At 46.7% G+C, this 20,010-nt stretch overlaps 1 protein-coding gene across 2 annotated transcripts in view; it reads left to right on the top strand.

Annotated features, from left to right (window-relative positions):
- The first annotated feature begins 349 nt into the window (after window positions 1-349).
- Window positions 350-20,010, top strand: part of FGF13 (fibroblast growth factor 13) — a 508,169-nt gene continuing 488,508 nt past the window's right edge. Inside the window, exons 1-2 of one of the 2 annotated variants that reach the window (XM_082610486.1) lie at window positions 350-423; window positions 1,580-1,792. In XM_082610486.1, coding sequence (XP_082466612.1) covers window positions 1,744-1,792 — 49 coding nt within the window. In that variant the 5' untranslated portion in view covers window positions 350-423; window positions 1,580-1,743. Of the gene's footprint in view, window positions 424-1,529; window positions 1,793-20,010 lie in introns of those variants that run through there. The other variant, XM_082610485.1, reaches the window with a different exon arrangement.

Raw genomic sequence — 20,010 nt, 5'->3', positions numbered from 1 at the left:
AGCAGTTTTCCTTTTAGTTCAAATCTTCAGGGACGTTCCCTGTTTTGTCACTAGCGTGCCCCACCAGGCGACGTGTCGATCCCTTAATCCCTCTCCAGCACTCGCCCCCAGTCCCACCTCACTCCGTTTGTCTGGGGTTGGCCATCCCGGGTGGTGGGCACTCTGCGCCTAGTTTGCCAGCCAGAGCGACCAGCCCTAGGAGGAGGGGCCTGCGTGCGGGTGTGGGGGTGGGGTGGGAGGTGGCAGCCGCCGCGGTCAGTTTCACTCTCTGCCCTACTGACACCCAGATCCCAGCGCGCCCTTCTCACGGAGAGTCCGGCTGTCTCAACTTGGGCAGCTGGCCGGAGGCGAGGAGTCGCCAACTCCCGGACTGAGATTCCACCGCTCGGTGAAGGCACTTGCCAACAGCGGAGTCCCCAAAGTGTAGGTGGCGACCAGCGCGGGCCCAGGCAGCGCTGCGGGGAAGGCGGGCGCCGGGATCAGAGGGGGTAACGGGAGTGGGGAGTGGGGGACGGGGGGCGCCGGGCTTCGATCGCGGCAGCCGACAGTGCGAGTCCGCTCCGGCGGCGTCCGCGGGCCCTGCCTGCCCCGGAGGGGCCGGGGGACGCCAGGCTGACACGCTCGCCCGCACACCTCTGGGCTCGCCTGGGTTTTGCCACCCGGCGGCTGACGTCGGCGCGCCCCTGCCGAGCTCTCCTTTTACTACAGCCCGCCGGCGGCTTTGTGCCGGCCCCGCCCCCCGCCGGCCCCCGCCCCCCGCGTGCCCACACCTTGTCGTTTATATAGAATGCGCCGCCGTGCCGAATCGCGGCTCTCCGGGACTCGAGAGTTCTTTGGAAGGAGAGCGTAAGCGAGGGAGCGGGCGAGCTCCTAGGGGGTGTGGGTGTAGGGAGACGGAGAGAGCAGGTAAGGACCGTCGCGTCCCGCTCCTCCGCCCGCCAGCAGCTCGGGACCCCCCTTTTGCAAAATTACAGGAACCTGAAAATTGGTTCAGTAGAAAGAAAGAGGAGACCCTCCCCTCTCGATTCTCCGCGGGCGAGGAGCTGCGCGGCTCTGCGGTGTAACAGGCTCACACGTTGCTCATCACATGTTCAAACATTTCCCTTTCGGAGAGGCTCGTTATTTTTAAGTGAATATTTTCGTCTTTGTTTTGATTTTTTTTTAACCTTCCTCGGGGTTTTATCTTGATGGAGTTGGCGGCCCGCAGCGGATGGGGAGAGGCGGGGGAAGCGGCCCGCCGGCGCGCGGGCAGCCCACCCAGGCAACTCCCCTCGCGGCCCGCGCCGGCCCGGCGAGCGGCCGGCGCGGAGCCCCGGGAGGCCGGCGGCCGAGCCGGGGAGTCCCAGCCGCACCTCTCGGCGGCCCCGGGGGTGGCGAGCGCGGCTCTCCGCGGGCGGGCGGGGGTGGGCAGGAGCGGCGGGCGCGGGGCGCGGAGGGGGCGCCGCGCCGCTTTGTCTCTGCACTTCTGGAGCCAGGCGAGCGGCTCCTCCCGCGGCCGGCCGCTCGGGCTCGCGGCGGCGGCGGCGACGGCGGCAGCGGCTCCTCCTTCACCCCTCTCCTTTCCTCCCCACTCTCGTAGGCAGCGGCGGCGGCGGCAGCGCTGGGGGAAAGCGGCTTCTGCCCGGAGCCACACCGAGGGGAGCTCGCGGTCGCGACTTGCCGCCCTAAGCACTCTCCCAAGTCCGGCCCGCTCGGCGAGGACTTCCGTCTCCTGGCCGAACCTTGTCAAGCAAGCTGGGATCTATGAGTGGAAAGGTGACCAAACCCAAAGAGGAGAAAGATGCTTCTAAGGGTAAGCCCGCCCGCCGAGTCCGCCAGCTTCCCTTCCCTTGGTTTCCCTCGCCCGCTCGCGTGCGCGCCGCCCTCCGGCGGCTCCCGGCCTGCCTCCCGGAGCCTAAGCTGCCCGTGACCTCTGCGACCCCGGCGAGAAAGGCGGGGGCCGGGCCGCTGCGGGGCCTGGGTTTGCACCACTTTCCCTCCTTCCTCGTGGAATTGTCGCCCCGCGAGTGCCTCCAGCCTCTTCGCTCCCCTCTGGACGCACCGGGGTGGCGCTGCGGGCAGACGAAGCTGCTGCAGCCCCGAGCGCCGGGAACAGCGCTGCCTGCCACCGGCCGGCCCCCTCTCCGTGCGAGTGCCTGTGTGTGCGTGTGCGCGAGTGTGCATATGTGTGCTGCGCGGGTGCAACATGGTGACATACTCAGGAATCTGCCCCACTCTTAGAACCCAAGCTCGAATCCACCTTCAACACCCCTTCTCCCCGCCCCCAATGCAAACAAAGAGCCTGGCCGCCACGCACAACCCCTCCCCCCACGCTCCTTTCCCCCTCACGCCCCCTGCTCCCCAACTCTCTACGTCCCCTCCCCAGAAGGCAGGAGCTTGCAACCTTCCACACGCCGCGTGCAAAAGTGAGCGATCCCAGTGCCCTGGCGCCGCCCGCGCTGCGCGTCAGCAGCGCAGCCTCGCCGAGCCCCGGGAGAACAAAGGCTCTTGTCCCCTTGGTACCATTGACCAGCAGGAGCGGGTCCCCGCGGGAGGGGAGAGTCCCCTCCCTCCACTCTGGGGGGTTTAGCCACCTGGCCCGCGGCGCCCGGCCGCCGGTCCTCCGAAGAGCGCTTCTTGGCCTCGGGCCTCCCACCGGCGGGCTGGGGAGGTGCAGCGGAGCAGGGCTCAGGCCCGGGAGAACTTGGGAGAAGGAAGGGGCGTCCCCCCGACCCCCACCAGTCCTAGCCGTGGCCTCGCTGAGGGCCCGGCTTAGCTCCGGAATGTAAGCTGGAGACAGCATCCTTGGAGAGCCGGGTTCAGAGAGAGGCACAGAAGAGGGGGTGTGGTAGAGCTGTGGGGAAACGGCAGGTGCCTTAGGTGCAAGTGTCCGGAATGGCCACAGAGCGGACGCCGGAGTGGGCTGGACCGGCCCGGAGGGCCCCAGGCACGCTGAGCTGCAGCGACCCACGCTGGGTCCACGCTGCTGCAGAAGTGGGGCTGCAGTGGGGGGAGCCCCAGCCTTCGTTCACGGGGCCCCGATTCCTCCTGAGCCCTGGGGCTCCCTTCCCTCCCACTCCTTTCCCTCTTCCTTTTTCTCATCTCCTTCTCGCCTCTCCCCATCTCTCAGAGCTTTCTTTCCTGGGAGATTCTAGGGCAGCGTCAGCCCTCCCCCGCGGAAAGTTGTCAAAGTCTTCAGCTCAGGGCCTTTATCCTTGTTTCTAAATGGAGCCGGTTCTCTTCCAACTAGGCGAAGCGCCGACGAGAGGCTCCAGAACTTTGTGGGGCGTTTAGATCTGCTGTACTAAGGGTCAGTGTTGCCATCGGCCTGCCTCAAGGCTAGAGGTCACTCCCTTCGGACCCACTGATAGCCGCAGGCTGTTTGAGGCGCACAGATTAATTGAAACGGTCACCCGGAAAGTAGAACTCCTGCTACACTTTTCCAGAGCTTTCCTAATTGTTGTGCGTTTTAATTAGGCGTTCGTATGATAAGAGAAAGTGACTTCCGTGACTTCCGGGTCGTTAGAAGGTTTTGTTTTCCGTTGAGGGCCCAGACAGGTGAATACAATTGGAGATGGTAGCACCAAATTGACCTAGGCAAGTGATTCCCCTTCTGCATCTGGGAGTATTTCAAGTTTGTTTCTCGAACTTTGGTCCCTGATTTCCATCAGGTGGTTACCTCAGGCTTATTTCAGGCTACCTTTGGGAGGACCCTAAAACCAAATTCATTCACAGAAAATGAGATGCTCTTCTAGGAATATAATTTGTAATTGTCCAGAACGGAGTAAGAAGTCTGGAAACATTAGGACAGGTTTCTGTCACTCGATAATGAAAATTTTTACTAGGCGTACGTCATAACATTTTCTTATGTTGAGTCAGGACATTTGAAACCGAATACCTCTCTGTATGAATTGTGTAATTAGCATTTGGAATTATGGTTGTAATTAGAATAAATTCATTTTACAAGACAACTTTTAAGAAGGGAGCTTACTTTCCCGAGGAGATGGGAATCTTATGGCTGCTAAGAGCCCGAATCCCATTTCTGCCTTTCTGTTGGTTGTTGAATATAGAGTATTTTCAAAATAGTGAATGCCTAGTAGCCCTTGGTATTTTACCCTTTCAGGTAAATATGTTAAAAGTCTTGTGTGACTAAATTTTAAAGACTACTTTTTATGTTAGAGATGAAAGATACCAAGTCTATTTATATTTTTAGCTAATAAAGTTTACTGACCATATTCATGGAGAGGTTGGGTTATTTACAGATTTCCTATGTATAGGTCATTTTTGGATTTTTTAAAGCTAAGTGACTCAGGAGCACACTCTGTGCAACAGATACAGGATTGAACATTTATTAGGTACTTTGAATATACACACTTAATTTTGAATGATGGTGTGACAAATGATTGAATCAAGTCAAAATTTAGCAACAGTTTGAATGAATTTCATAATCTGTTTTCAGAGCCTACTGTTCGTTTAAATTCGGCCTCCCACCCCATCACCTGGGGTTGCTGCTCACAGCCTATCATAACTGCATAGAAGATTATCACAGAGTACAGTGTTTCTAGACTTTCTAAAGCATAGGTAGCAGGTAATTAGTCAGTTTGTGCTGCTTAATGAAATATGGCTTTCAGAGCATATAAATTGCTCTTTGTCTTTTTAAATGATGTTCTTCAACTCATTGAGGTGAAGACCAATGATGGACAATGATGTTTTCTATAACCTTGTTGAGTAACATAGCCAGACAAGAGAGACTGTCCTCTTTGGGAGGGGGGAGGGGAATCTTGATTGTGTTTGAAAGTATTAAAATGTCCTCTTGAGCAGCAAATCATCTTTTGTGTATTTAGGCTTTGCATAAACTTTTTAGATTAAGTTCTTTAACATCTCCTACTCTTTTTTAAAAAAATTATTTATTTATTTTTGGCTGCATTGGGTCTTCGTTGCTGCCTGTGGGCTTTCTCTGGTTGGCGGCGAGCGGGGGCTACTCTTCGTTGCGGTGCGCGGGCTTCTCACTTCGGTGGCTTCTCTCGTTGTGGAGCACGGGCTCTAGGTGTGTGGGCTTCTCTAGAGCGCAGGCTCAGTAGTTGTGACGCATGGGCTTAGTTGCTCCACGACATGTGGGATCTTCCCGGACCAGGGCTCGAACCCATGTCCCCTGCACTGGCAGGCGGATTCTTAACCACTGTGCCTCCAGGGAAGTCCCATGCATAAACTATTAAATTGGTAGATGAATATATAGTTTAGGGCACTCAGGTCCTGAACCGGAGGACCTATTTCCATTTCAGGGAAGAATAACATTTGGTTGTTGAAGCAGATACTCACTTAGCTTTGACTCTCTTCTCTACCTTGTCACATAAGATCTTTTCAGCAGTTCTCTGTTGGAAAAGCACGCAGTTAAGGCTGTGTCTGGTTTACTGCAACCGTGTTCCTGTGGCATTCGGAGACTGTGTAGCCTGTTACAGATAAAACCAAATCGTTTGTAGATTGAGTGAAAGTCCTAGCCAATTCTCGATTTCAAAACTGTCATTTGGTTTGGGAATTCTCTGGCGGTCCGGCGGTTAGGACTCTGCGCTTCCACTGCAGGGGGCACGGGTTCGATCCCTGGTCCTGGTACTAAGATCCCACATGCCGCGTGACGTATCCAAAAAAAAAAAAAAAACAACAACTGTTATTTGGTTTGGTAGTTGGAGTTTGGGTTTGGGTTTGGGTGTGTTTTTTCAGCAACCCCTTCCCTTGTGCTTAGCCTGAGAGCCATCACATCTGGGCAGGTTTAAAGGCCACGTGGGCTGTGGGTTCTCTCTGAGACGGCCAGCACTAACGTCAGGCTGGGTTTCTGCTGGCTGCTGGGCAGTGGACGACAGCTCCACGCATAGTCTGAGATGCCAGCCACTTGCACAGCTGTTGCTGTAACAGATTACGTTGCACACGTGCATTTATGGGTGCAGCTCATTTTCAGCTCCCTTCCTGGCCTCTTCCAGTTCCCTTCCTGGCCTTTTCCAGTAGCCTCTCTAACCATACCTAAGAAGGACAAGGAATTGTGGTCAGGCAGCCAGCGTATCAAGTCTTGAACCTGGAAGGCCATTACAAAAGCTCATCTTGGTCTTGGTGGATTATTGCAATCGTCTCCGTCAAGTGTCTTTCTCAGACTTGGGCCAGGCGAAGCAGGTGTTTAGAGGTATTTCACCCACAGGAAGTCATGATGTTGGTGACCTCTTATTTAAAAACTAGCAGTCAGGGACTTCCCTGGTGGCTCAGTGGTTAAGAATCTGCCTGCCAGTGCAGGGGACACGGGTTCGAGCCCTGGTCCGGAAAGATCCCACATGCCACGGAACAACTAAGCCCGTGTACCACAACTACTGAGCCTGCGCTCTGGAGCCCGCGAGCCACAACTACCGAGACCCCGTGTGCCGCAACTACTGAAGCCCGCACGCCTAGAGCCCGTGCTCTGCAACCAGAGAAGCCACCGGAGTGAGAGAAGCCCGCGCACCGCAACGAAGAGTAGCCCCCGCTCACCACAACTAGAGAAAGCCCGTGCGCAGCAACGAAGACCCAACGCAGCCAAAATAAATAAATAAATTGGGAAAAAAACGAGAGAGAGAGAAAAAAACTAGCAATCATAATCTCCCTATTACTCATATAGGGGCTTGTTTTTTCACCTGGTGCATGAGTCACCATGGACCAGTACGGTATTATGGAGTGTGTTAAGCCCCACATTTGCTTCCGTGGCCGAGATGGTGATCACAGCCTCAGTGAGGGGGTGTGGCCAGGGAGATCTCTAATCAGAAGCGTTGGTCTGTTCTTGGGGATAGGTGCAGAAGATGAGTGCACAGTGTCCCCAAATCCTCGTCATTATTTCCAATGGTGTGCAGCTTCTTCACTGACAGGCCGGAGCAGGAGTGGGATGCAGGTTAGGGGTGCTGTATCTTCTTAGCTCTACTTCCTCTAAGTCTCTTGCCAGTACAGTTCAAATTGTTACCAGGTGTTAGGATGCATCCTCGGGCTGGAGGTGTGAGGAAGGTTGGAGTCCGAAAGGATGTTGCAGGATGAGCATGGAGTCAGGGTCTGGGTGGTAAGCTGGAGGGCTGATTTGTGAGGCAGTCACTAGGGAGAGGAAACTGTTAACATTCCAGGTCTCTTTGCAGCTGTGCTGTTTTATGTTCAAATCAACTCCTCATTCTGGGAATTACAATCAACACAGAACAACCGGAATGTGTTGCAGCTCTTCAAATATATCCAATAAAAGGGCTTTGTAGTGTCTGCTTCATTATGGCTTGTATTTTTGGAGTTGAGAAATTTGAAAGGAATATAAGATAATTGCCAAGATTAAACAATTCAAAGAGGGAGAAAAAACCTCCCATGAATTCAAGTGTGGCAGGTGGAGGGGATCCTCCATGTCTATTACCGTGCTAAGCTTAATGTGGTCTTTGGAATGCGAAGATTGGGCACATAAATATAGCTTAAGCAATTAGCAGAGAAGACAAATGTCTGCATGAATCATTGTCTGCAGCCACCCATTTATGTTTCCCTATCCAGAGGATCCAGAAGACACGTTAGCAGCAGGATTTCTCAGCACAGGCTGAGGAGAGGACTTCAGGCTCGTCGTCCTGTGTCGCGTGGTTCATCCTAGTCAGTCCTCACCAACTCTAGGTGTAGCTTATCTATTTGTGATATACCAGTTCTACAAACTCACTTGAATGAGATTTCTGACATTTTAAAATGTGACATTTTATCACTTTGGCGAAAGCCATATCTTGATGAAACATTTCTTAGGGGTGTGGATTTCTGGGTAAATGGCACTAATTTCGTAAAGAAAGTGAAATAGTAATCATTATGCCCCCCCACTCCAGCCTGCAGGTCTAATTTCTCCTTGAATTGGATGGCCATTTGTTTTTCTCTAAAGACTTGTTTTCCAGGGTATTAATCCTGAAAATGGGAGTTTTATATTAGAAAAGAGATAAGTTCTTGATTCTTGGGGCATAACGGAAATGTGAAGGACTGTTTTATTAGGGATCTGGGTTTGTAATAAACATTAAGCCTAAATTACAATTACTGTACATTGAGATTACTGTTAAGCAGCTCTCATGCCCTACTCATGCCTCTGCCCTTGTAAATTACATTTAGCATTGATTTTCAAATGGAAATGGTATTAGTGTCACTGGCTAAGACCCTCCCCACAGGCAGTGGGCAGAGGGTAGTAGGTGTCCTTGCTGAGTCTTTTAAACTCTGGCAGCACCCTTGGCTTATGTCGGTGTAAGGTTTAGGTTGACGTTCCAGGGGGTGCATTGGGGCTGGGCTGAGCTGAGGTTTTTGGTTGGCCTGCCTGCTCTCAGCCTTGTGCAGAGACTTCAGATTTAGTTTGGACAATCACTGTTGCCCAAAGGAATTCTCAGGTATACATGTCTGTCCTTTATGGACCCTGTCAGTAGGGCCTGGGAAGAAAGAAATCTTCTGGTGAAAGGCAGGCCTGGTCAGAAGCCAAATTATATATAAAAGAGTTATTAAAAAAATGGTACGAACCCAATTTCCTTTTGTGTAATTGAAGATTATATACAACATGAACAAATCCTAGGTGTACATCTCCATGAATTTTGACAAATGTTTACACCCACGATAGAATATTTTCATCACCCCAGAAAGTTTTCTTGTGTCCCTTTCTAATCATTCCCCCTTCAAAGGCAACTACTATTTTGATTTCTGTCATCATATTTTAGTTCTCCCTTTATTGAACTGAATGGAAATGGAATCTCGCAGGATGCACTCTTGGTCCCTGAGACCTAGCCTCCTCTCCGGTCAGCATGCTTCTTTTCCCGGTTGACAGCCCTTCTTCTTGTCTTGGCATCTGGTTTCTTGGAAGACCCCCACCCTGCCCCAACCTGGGGCACTCAACAGGGTCTTGTACTTGGCAGCCCATAAGGAGTATTTGTTGAATGATCTAGGCAGGGTAGGGAATTCCTTTAAGCCGGGCTACGTCTTATTCATCCTTAATAACAACAATGATCATAGTTATTATTGTTATCATTATTATAGTAGCTTCTAAATTATGGAGCGCTTACTATTTACTAGACATGCATTTATATATATATATCTCATTTAATCCTCATGACAGCCAAATGAAATAGTGAATAGTATTTATGGACTTTAGAGATGGGAAAATTGAAGTTGAGGGAGATGATGTAGCTTGTACGAGGTCACACAGCTAGTGGGTCCCAAATTACTGGCACAGCGCCTAGCATTGAACTAAGGATTGCCAGAGGCAGCGCTTTAACTCCGGGGAATTAACGTCAGTGGTTGAGTTTCTGACATCTAGATAGGATGGGGAAGTAATTTTGGTTGGGGGTCTTAAAAATAATGTAACCCGAGCGGGACCCTACGGGGCCTGCTGGGGACAGACCCCTCCCCCATATCCTCTGCTGTAGTTCCTCTCTGACATACCCAGGCAGTAGTATCTCATTCATATTTCCTGAGTTTTTCAGATGCTAAAATCCACCAGCAATGGAAGAAGTTAACTACTTGATGATCAGGAGCCCCCAGACCTGGCGCCTAAGGATTGATTAAAGTTAATCGCCCTGTTACTTCACCATCAAGAGAATTGTGCATGAGCTAATCGCACACCCTGTGACCACCCTCCTCACTTGGCCTTTAAAAATGCTTTGCTGAAGCCCTTTGTGGAGTTTGGGGTTCTGTGCCCCAAACTCTGACGTCGGCACACGAACTTGCATTTGGTAACAGCAATAGTTTTTTTGAGCACTGACCATATGCCAGGGATTGACATGAAATATCTCAAGCTATCCAAGATAGATATACATACTACTATTATTCCCATTTGACAGATGAGAAAACAGTCTCGGGTTGAGACCAGTAGCTGTGGCACAGGGGCTTAGTTGCTCTGCGGCATGTGGGATCTTCTCGGACCAGGGCTCGAACCCGTGTCCCCTGCATTGGCAGGCGGATTCTTAACCACTGCACCACCAGGGAAGCCCAGTTGATTCTTTTCTAATCCAGGTTTGCACAAGGACCAAATTACTTGCCGTTTGCCAACGTGGACATGACTAGGAAGAGTTTGCCTATACAGGCGTGATTGCTCCACGGCTGTGATCTTTGTGCAGCCAAAGGATCTCCGAACAGATTTCTTGAGTGACTTATCTATCTCAGGCACTGTGCTGCGCCCCCGCAAGGATGAGAGAAACCCAGTCCTACCTTAAGCCTTAGGGGTGCCCTTTCCTTCCTCTTTGGCCTTGGACATTCTCACTTGTACTTTCCAAAGTGCATCTCCCCTCAGTTGGCCATGAGTCTGACTTTCAAGCTGTAAGCATCTGTCAGTTTGAAAATAATGGTATTTCTTCCCCAGAACTGAGTCTGGGAGCTTGTTTCACCTGTGTTCTATCGATTACACTTCCTCTTAGTTCACAACTGGGTAAAACTCCCAATTGTTTATTTCTTTATTTTTTCCATTACATGGCATATGCTTTCAGTCTGCCTCTCATCAGAATCATCTGTCTCATTTCCCTTCTCTTTCTCAACCCCACCCTCTCCTCCTTCCCTCCCTCCCTCCTTTTCTCTCCTGCCCCCTTTCTTTTCTTGTCTACAGATGTCAGTGGTTTTCATTAAGTGAATGGGGTTCCTTAGGGTATGCTGGGCTCATTGGAGGATTCTCATGTCTGGATTTTCTCCCTTGATAGCTATAACTTCAGTAAAAGAAATCCCCCGCCCACTTAACATGTAGCTCCATGGAAGAAGCATTCCACTACTTATTATATAACTCATTTTAAATGGAAAAATAAAGTGCGAGCTTTATTTCTTATACTGTTTATGCTGCCTTCAGTTAGATAATATTTCCAAAAATATATCTTGTTAACAGAGACATACTCCTTGAACGAGCATTATTATAGTTCTCAAAGTTAGGACTCATGCAGTGTTACTCTGGTGCTGCAGAACCTAGGTTTAACAGCCGTAATGAACAGTGACGAGTCTATCGCGTGGTTATAGGTAGGTTTAATAACAAATGTGAAACCCAGTTCTCAAAACAATCCCTCTAAATTATGTAGGTAGCATGTCTCCTGCTCTTGCACTGGGGGTCAGTAAACTGATCGAGTTCTTCAAATATTTATCTTGCTGTTAAAAGTAGAAGTAAACAAGCTAAAGAAGGCAGGCTGAGCGCAGTTCTTGAATATGCCTATAGCTATTTTAAGAATCTTCTTTCAACCACGACTTTGAAAGTACTGTGAATTGACCTGCTTCTTTTGCCTTTGATTCTCCGTGTGTGTGCTCGCCTCTTCCCTTGGGGGGCTTATTGAAAAGACTTCCAAGAGCTCTTGGATTTGCGCATGGTTTTCGGAGCCCTGAGAACAATGTGAGCGGTTCTCCTGGAAACGGGGCCGGCGCTCCTCGTGGCTCTCGCTCCCGGGAGCGTTTGTTTTCCGACTAACTAACTGGGGCCCGACAAGCTCGGACCCGGGCGGGAGCGCCGAACGGCCCGGTTAACCGGCGTCCCTCAGTCGCCGCGGATCCGGCCGGCGGGTTGTTTACAAACCTGTGTGCTCATGAGCCTCGTGATGCGGCGGCTGCCGAAAAAAGAAACACGGAAAAGTTGTGTCACGGAAGGTGAAACTTGGCGAAGAAGTGCTGGGCGCCGGGCATGACAAAGCTGCTCGCGGCGGTGGCGGCGGGCATCCGAGTGCTTTGCCCACCGGCCCCGGGTGCCGGCGGCCCGGCTCGCTCGCGTGGGGACGCCGCCGAGGGGGCGGGGCGCCGGGGGCAGCCCATGGCCTGGAGGTCTAGACCGCGGGCGCTTTGCAGCCGGTGGGAGGCAGCGTTAAGATGGTGGCGGCGGGCGGGGCCGGAGGAAGAGTGTCCTGACGCCGACCCCCCTCTAGCGATCAGGGCGTCCTTGCCCTGCCTTCGCCTGACCCTCCCGCTGGGCTCCTCAAAGGCGGATACCCTTCAAAGCCTGGAAGTCAGGTCTTGGCCAAACAGAAGTGCTTTGCTTTCTCTGTCTTCTGGTCAATGTTAATTCGGTTTCAGCTGTGTAAAAAACCTAGGATGCATCTTGACCAGAACACCCCTGACCGTTTTGAGTTTGTCTGCTTTTAATATTGCTATGTTTCGTGGTGTCGATTTTTTTCAGATTACAAAATAATGCATGCAATTGGGAAAATCATAAAAGTATGAAGAAGAAAATATCCCTCAAGGGTTGTACTCCCAGGTTCTTTTTGAGATTTTCCTTCCAGTCTTTTTTCTCTGAATTTTATAATACACACGTATACATCTTTAAGTACATGTGTGGGATTACACAATAGATACTATCACCTGCTTTTTTCCCCTCAACACCCTGTTAGAATGTTTTTCTATGTCATTAAATAATCTTCCACACTATCATTTTTAGTGCGTGCCCTGGGTGTGGATTTGGGGGTGACAAAGGAGAGAGGGTCATTTTGAGCCTGTGGTTGTGAAAAGTTTTTCTCTGCTGCCTTGATCTTTCTCACTGGGCACCACAAACATTATTCGTATTTTATAAACATATATATATGAACCTGTGCATATATAAAGATACATATATGCATGTATAAATTTATACATATAAAATTAAATGCATGTAGACAAATATGCATATGTCTAAATAAATACACACACAAATATGCTTAGAATAAACCCTGAAAGAATATATATCAAAAGGAGTCTCTGGGTGGTTGGCTTATAGAAGATGTATAGAGGATGTATATATATATGTATGTTTATTCATATCTTCTATTTTCTCTACAGTGGACGTATATAATGATCATAATGATATAATGAAAATTAACATAAACAATATATTGCTTATGGATTGTCTTCAAACTGACTTTTCTGCTCCAGCTCTTTACCATTTCTTGATCTGGAATGCTCTACTACCTATTATTTCTACATTTTGTGATCCTTCATGTCCAAGCTTAACCCACATCCTCCAGGAAGCCTCTCTCCCACCCTCCGTACAGGATCTGTTTACCCCTTGCACTGGGCTTCTCGGTTACCCATCTGGCAGTGTCCGTGGACTACTTTGGATAACTCTGATGATGTATTTTTCATCTGCTCATGTTTTATCTCCCCAACTAGATTTTAAACCTCCTCAAGGGCCCTTTTCACAAAAGAGATACAGTACTCAGTAAATGTGTTACTTAACCATCACACTCAGCATCCTTCCTAGGTTTCTTTAAATGCTCTTGTACCTTTTGAAACTCTAGACCATATCAGAAGCCCTTAGAATGACAGCAACAATCCATCTGGATTTAATATTGCTAATTTGATTTGGGGTATAATTTTCACTTTACAGTGGGCCATCTTCCAGGTAAAAGTGGCTGCATGGTTAAAAGCATCGATTTTAGAAACTTGGGTTCACATATAAGTTCCTCTGCTTAGTCGCTGTGTGATCTTGGACAAATAATCTTTCTAAGCCTCTTCGCAATGGAGATAGTTATATTTATCTCACATGCCTGTTTTAAAGATAGAATGAGATAATGTGTGAAAAACAAACATAGAATTTGGTCAATGGTCATATTGATAATATTATTAAAATAGTAGTGATTTTCATATTGATTATTCAAGTTAGAGGGTTCTTGTTAAAGGGCTTGTTGGCCATAGAAATAAATCTAGAAATTCACACATCTGTCTGACAGTCATACTCCAATTTAATGGATTTTAGTTATACTGTCACTGGGGATGGGTTCCAGGACCCCCCACCCCCAGATACCAAAATAAAATCCGTGGACGATCAAGTCCCTTATATAAAATGGTGTAGTATCCACATATAACCTATGCACATCCTCCTGGAGACTTTAGATCATCTCTAGATTACTTCTAATACCTAATGCAAATGTAAATGCCATGTAGATAGTTGTAAATACAATGTAAATAGTTGATGGCCTGGGGCAAATTCAAGTTTTGCTTTTTGAAACTTTCTGGAATTAAAAAAAAACGTTTTTTAGATCCATAGTTGGTTGAATCCACAGACGTGGAATTTGTGGATACAGAGTGTTGACTCTACTAATTCATGTATTAAGTAATTCATCCATGACTTTATCAATAAATATTTGTTGAACCTCCTATGTGACAGCAGTGAGCAGAACACATAATCATCCTGGCTTTCATGGAGCTGATATTTTACAGGTTTACTTAGAGGAACCGGACTTTCAGTGTACAAAGCACTCTGTCCCATGTTGGTGATATGTCAAGCAGTGAGTGAGTGACCTGGTGCCCATAATAGCCATCCGGGCCCCCGGGCCCTGGCCAGCCCAAACTACCAGGGAGGAAACCTGGGTGAAGTTGGACATGGGTTATTCATCTTTGGTCCAGGGACCACTAGAGCTGAGGTTCCTGAACCTGCTTGGGTATCAGCACCACCTTCCACCACATACATCTCCACCATGAGAATTTGACTCAGTAGATCTGAGTATGGGGCTTATGAACCCATATGGTTTATAAATCTCCTTAAGTGATTCGAATGCACAGCCAATTACGGGGCTTACTGCTCCTGAGCAGTGTTTCTCTAGCTTGCAGGAAGTTAACAGTCACCTGTAGGGTTTGTTAAAAAAAAAAAAAAAAACCTCCCCTCCCCCTGACAGTGCTGACAAAGAACTTTAGGAAGAGAGTTTGGTACTGTGAATTGTAAATCAGCATCTGGGTGATTCTTATCATTGAGCAAGTTGGGGAAACATTGTCCTAGAGACATCAAAGGACCCCTGGCTATTATTTGTAAATGTGCATTTTTCTGGTGGTGGCATCCATAGATTTCAGCAGATTCTCAGAGGGTTCAGTATCTCCAAAAATAGCCCTGAGCTCTGTGCCCAGCATTGTCGTTCATGAACTGTGTGCATTGGATCCTCAGTTTTCTCAGCCCTGCTCATCCTCCATAGGCAGATGTTCTGTTTGGAAGCCTCCTTTCTCCATTCTTTCTCCTTCTTTCTCTCTTGTCGGGCTGGCCTCCGTTCTTTCTGTTGCTTCCAGGAAGAGAATTTCAAAGCCTTGGGCCCTTCCAGAGAGGGCGGGGCTGGGAGGGAGCTTTGGGGATGCCATCCAGAGCTGGCCATCCCAGCATAGCTGTGAGAATGGTGGAGGTCAGTGAGCAGGTATTTTGACCCTTCTGGGGGCTGGACCTCAATGGATCTTCATGTGGGGGGATAAGGGTCTGGAAAGTGCCACTTCTAAGATAATCCTTTGCCAGTCCAGAGCGGGTGGGCAAGGGCATTCCCCCTTCTTGGTACCACTTTCCTGCCTGTACGTGGCAGGAGGTGGGGCGGGGTGGGATTGCGACGGTTGGGCCAGGCTCAGACGCATCCCTACTTGGTCTCCCCCAGGCAGCCAGCAGTGTCGCTGTCACTGGTTCATGAGCGGTCAGGTGCATTGACCTATTACTGCTAGTTACTTTGAGTTATAAATGGTTTTTATTTCCCCTGTGGAATTGGGGATTCAGGCTGTATAGAACGACCCGATTTGTATCACAAGAGCCTTTGGGACTTTGACAGATTTCACCACTTAAAAAACACAGCTTTTTGTCTCTACCCCACTGGACATAAAAGCAATCTTTGAGTTTATGGAACAAAGAGCATGTCTTTAAACGGCAGTGCACACAGAAAGGGAGGAAAGGGAAGTAAGACAGTTCGTCCTCTTTTCTGAGGCCATTGTCTCCAGGCAAGTGACAAAACTGAATCCGCTGAAAAATCTTGTATTGATTTTTAGTGCAAAGGCATCTCCCTAGGATCTGAAAACCCAGTAGAAGATAATAAACTTGTTCTCCTGCCTTTGAGCCAGGAGTTGAGTTGCTTGGTTTACTGGGAGTGAGGTTTTGACCAGGGTGCCTCTCTCTTGACCATATTGATAGAGAAGAGGCTCGGTTTCTGAAAGCCCGATATATACAGATTGGATTCAAATGGTGAATGTGGAGGTCGTTGCAATATTGAAGGACTTACTGTTTCATGAAAAGGTTTTCTTTTCATAGCATCATCTCTGGTGTATCTGAATGTTTCTTTACGGATCAAGGATTACTTCATTAAAAATAAAGAAATAAAGGCCAAGGCTAGAGGTCTCTTGTTGAAGCAGTTGGGCTTCCTGCAGTTTTCATTATAGGCTATTGCTTGCAGTGGCTGTTTTCACTTCCCAGGTTCTTTTTAAAAATCTTTATTTTTACTTTTTATTGTGGGAAAATATACAGTGATTTTTTTAAAGTGTACAGTTCTGTGGCATTATGTGCACTCACGTTGTTCTGCGACCATCACCACCATACTTCCAAGGTTTGTTTTTTTAGAATTTTATATATTTTTTTATAAGGCAGGTTCTTATTAGTCATCCATTTTATACATATTAGTGTATACATGTCAATCCCAATCTCCCAATTCATCACACCATCCCCCTGCCCCTGCCACTTTCCCCCCTTGGTCCCCATACATTTGTTCTCTACATCTGTGTCTCAATTTCTGCCCTGCAAACCGGTTCATCTGTACCATTTTTCTAGGTTCCACATATATGCGTTAATATACCATATTTGTTTTTCTCTTTCAGACTTACTTCACTCTGTATAACAGTCTCTAGATGCATCCACGTCTCTACAAATGACCCAATTTCGTTCCTTTTTATGGCTGAGTAATATTCCTGTATATATGTACCAATTCTTCTTTATCCATTCGTCTGTCGATGGGCACTTAGGTTGCTTCCATGCCCTGGCTGTTATAAATAGTGCTGCAATGAGCATTGGGGTGCATGTGTCCTTTTGAATTATGGTTTTCTCTGGGTTTATGCCCAGTAGTGGCATTGCTGGGTCATATGGTAATTCTATTTTTAGTTTTTTTTTTTAAAATTTATTTTATTTATTTATTTTTGGCTGTGTTGGGTCTTCGTTGCTGTGCAGGCTTTCTCTAGCTGCAGTGAGCGGAGGCTAGTCTTCGTTGCAGTGCACGGGCTTCTCATTGTGGTGGCTTCTGTTGTTGAGGAGCGTGGGCTCTAGGTGCACGGGCTTCAGTATTCATGGAGCACAGGATTAGTTGCTCCACGGCATGTGGGATCCTCCTGGACCAGGGCTTGAACCCATGTCCCCTGCACTGGCAGGAGGATTCTCAACCACTGCACCACCAGGGAAGTCCCTATTTTTAGTTTTTTAAGGAACCTCCATACTGTTCTCCATAGTGGCTGTATCAATGTACATTCCCACCAGCAGTGCAAGAGGGTTCCCTTTTCTCTGCACCCTCTCCAGCATTTGTTGTTTGTCGATTTTCTGATGATGCCCATTCTAACTGGTGTGAGGTGATATCTCATTGTAGTTTTGATTTGCATTTCTCTAATAATTAGTGGTGTTGAACAGCTTTTCACGTGCTTCTTGGCCATCTGTATGTCTTCTTTGGAGAAATGGCTATTTAGGTCTTCTGCCCATTTTTGGATTGGGTTATTTGTTTTTTTTAATATTGAGCTGCATGAGCTATTTATATATTTTGGAGGTTAATCCTTTGTCTGTTGATAAATTTGCAAATATTTTCTCCCATTCTGAGGGTTGTCCTTTCATCTTGTTTATGGTTTCTGTTGCTGTGCAAAAGCTTTTAAGTTTCATTAGGTCCCATTTGTTTATTTTTGTTTTTATTGCCATTACTCTAGGAGGTGGATCAAAAACGATCTTGCTGTGATTTATGTCAAAGAGTGTTCTTCCTATGTTTTCCTCTAAGAGTTTTATAGTGTCTGGTCTTACATTTAGGTCTCTAATCCATTTTCAGTTTATTTTTGTTAGGGAGTGTTCTAATTTCATTCTTTTACATGTAGCTGTCCAGTTTTCTCTGCACCACTTACTGAAGAGACTGTCTTTTCTTCATTGTATATCCTTGCCTCCTTTGTCATAGATTAGTTGACCATAGGTGTGTGGGTTTACCTATGGGCTTTCTATCCTGTTCCATTGATCTATATTTCTGTTTTTGTGCCAGTACCATTGTCTTGATGACTGTAGCTTTGTAGTGTAGTCTGAAGTCCAGGAGCCTGATTCCTCCAGCTCAGTTTTTTTCCCTCAAGACTGCTTTGGCTCTTCTGGATCTTTTGTGTCTCCATACAAATTTTAAGAGTTTTTGTTCTAGTTCTGTAAAAAAATGCCATTGGTAATTTGATAGGGATTGCATTGAATCTGTAGATTGCTTTAGGTAGTATAGTCATTTTCACAATATTGATTCTTCCAATCCAAGAACATTGTATATCTCTCCATCTGTTGGTATCATCTTCAGTTTCTTTCTTCAGTGTCTTATAGTTTTCTGCATACAGGTCTTTTGTCTTTCTAGGTAGATTTATTCCTAGGTATTTTATTCTTTTTGTTGCAATGGTAAATGGGAGTGTTTCCTTAATTTCTCTTTCAGATTTTTCATCATTAGTGTATAGTAATGCAAGAGATTTCTGTGCGTTAATTTTGTATCCTGCAACTTTACCAAATTCATTGATTAGCTCTAGTAGTTTTCTGGTGGCATCTTGAGGAATCTCTATGTATAGTATCATGTCATCTGCAAACAGCAACAGTTTTACTTCTTCGTTTCCAATTTGTATTCCTTTTATTTCTTTTTCTTCTCTGATTGCCATGGCTAGGACTTCCAAAACTATGTTGAATAATGGTGGCGAGAGTGGACATCCTTGTCTTGTTCCTGATCTTAGAGGAAATGCTTTCAGTTTTTCACCACTGAGAATGATGTTTGCTGTGGGTTTGTCATATATGGCCTTTATTATGTTGAGGTAGGTTCCCTCTGTGCCCACTTTCTGGAGAGTTTTTTATCATAAATGGGTGTTGAATTTTGTCAAAAGCTTTTTCTGCATCTATTGAGACGATCATATGGTTTTTCTCCTTCCGTTTGTTAATATGGTGTATCACATTGATTGATTTGCATATATTGAAGAATCCTTGCATCCCTGGGATAAATCCCACTTGATCATGGTGTATGATCCTTCTAATGTGCTGTTGGATTCTGTTTGCTGGTATTTTGTTGAGGAGTTTTGCATCTATATTCATCAGTGATATTGGTCTGTAATTTCCATTTTTTGTAGTATCTTTGTCTGGTTTTGGTATCAGTGTGATGGTGGCCTCATAGAATGAGTTTGGGAGTGTTCCTTCCTCTGCACTTTTTTGGAAGAGTTTGAGAAGGATGGGTGTTAGCTCTTCTCTAAGTGTTTGATAGAATTCATCTGTGAAGCCATCTGGTCCTGGACTTTTGTTTGTTGGAAGATTTTTAATCACAGTTTAAATTTCATTACTTGTGATTGGTCTGTTAATATTTTCTCTTTCTTCCTGGTTCAGTCTTGGAAGGTTATACCTTTCTAAGAATTTGTCCATTTCTTCCAGGTTTTCCATTTTATTGGCATAGAGTTGCTTGTGGTAGTCTCTTAAGATGCTTTGTATTTCTGCCTGTTGTAACTTCTCCTTTGTCATTTCTAATTTTATTGATTTGAGTCATCTCCTTTTTCTTGATGAGTCTGGCTAATGGTTTATAAATTTTGTTCATCTTCTCAAAGAACCACCTTTTAGTTTTATTGATCTTTGCTATTGTTTCCTTTGTTTCTATTTCATTTATTTCTGCTCTGATCTTTATGATTTCTTTCCTTCTACTAACTTCGGGTTTTGTTTGTTCTTCTTCCTCTAGTTCCTTTAGGTGTAAGGTTAGATTGTTTACTTGAGATTTTTCTTGTTTCTTGAGGTAGGCTTGTATTGCTATAAACTTCCCTCTTAGAAATGTTTTTGCTGCATCCCATAGGTTTTGGATCATCATGTTTTCATTGTCATTTGTCTCTAGGTATTTTTTGGTGTCCTATTTGATTTCTTCAGTGATCTCTTGGTTATTTAGTAACGTATTGTTTAGCCTCCATGTGTTTGTGTTTTTTATGTTTTTTCCCTGTAATTGATTTCTAATCTCATAATGTTGTGGTCAGAAAAGATGTTTGATATGATTTTAGTTCTCTTAAATTTACTGAAACTTGATTTGTGACCCAAGATCTGATCTGTCTCAGAGAATGTTCCATGTGCACTTGAGACGGAAGTGTAATATGCTGTTTGGGGGT

The sequence above is a fragment of the Mesoplodon mirus genome, assembly GCF_964341445.2.
Source record: "Mesoplodon mirus genome assembly, chromosome: X".
NCBI classification, from domain to species: Eukaryota; Metazoa; Chordata; class Mammalia; order Artiodactyla; family Ziphiidae; genus Mesoplodon; species Mesoplodon mirus.
Note: the sequence above shows the minus strand (reverse complement) of the source record. Positions and strands in the feature narration are given on the sequence as shown.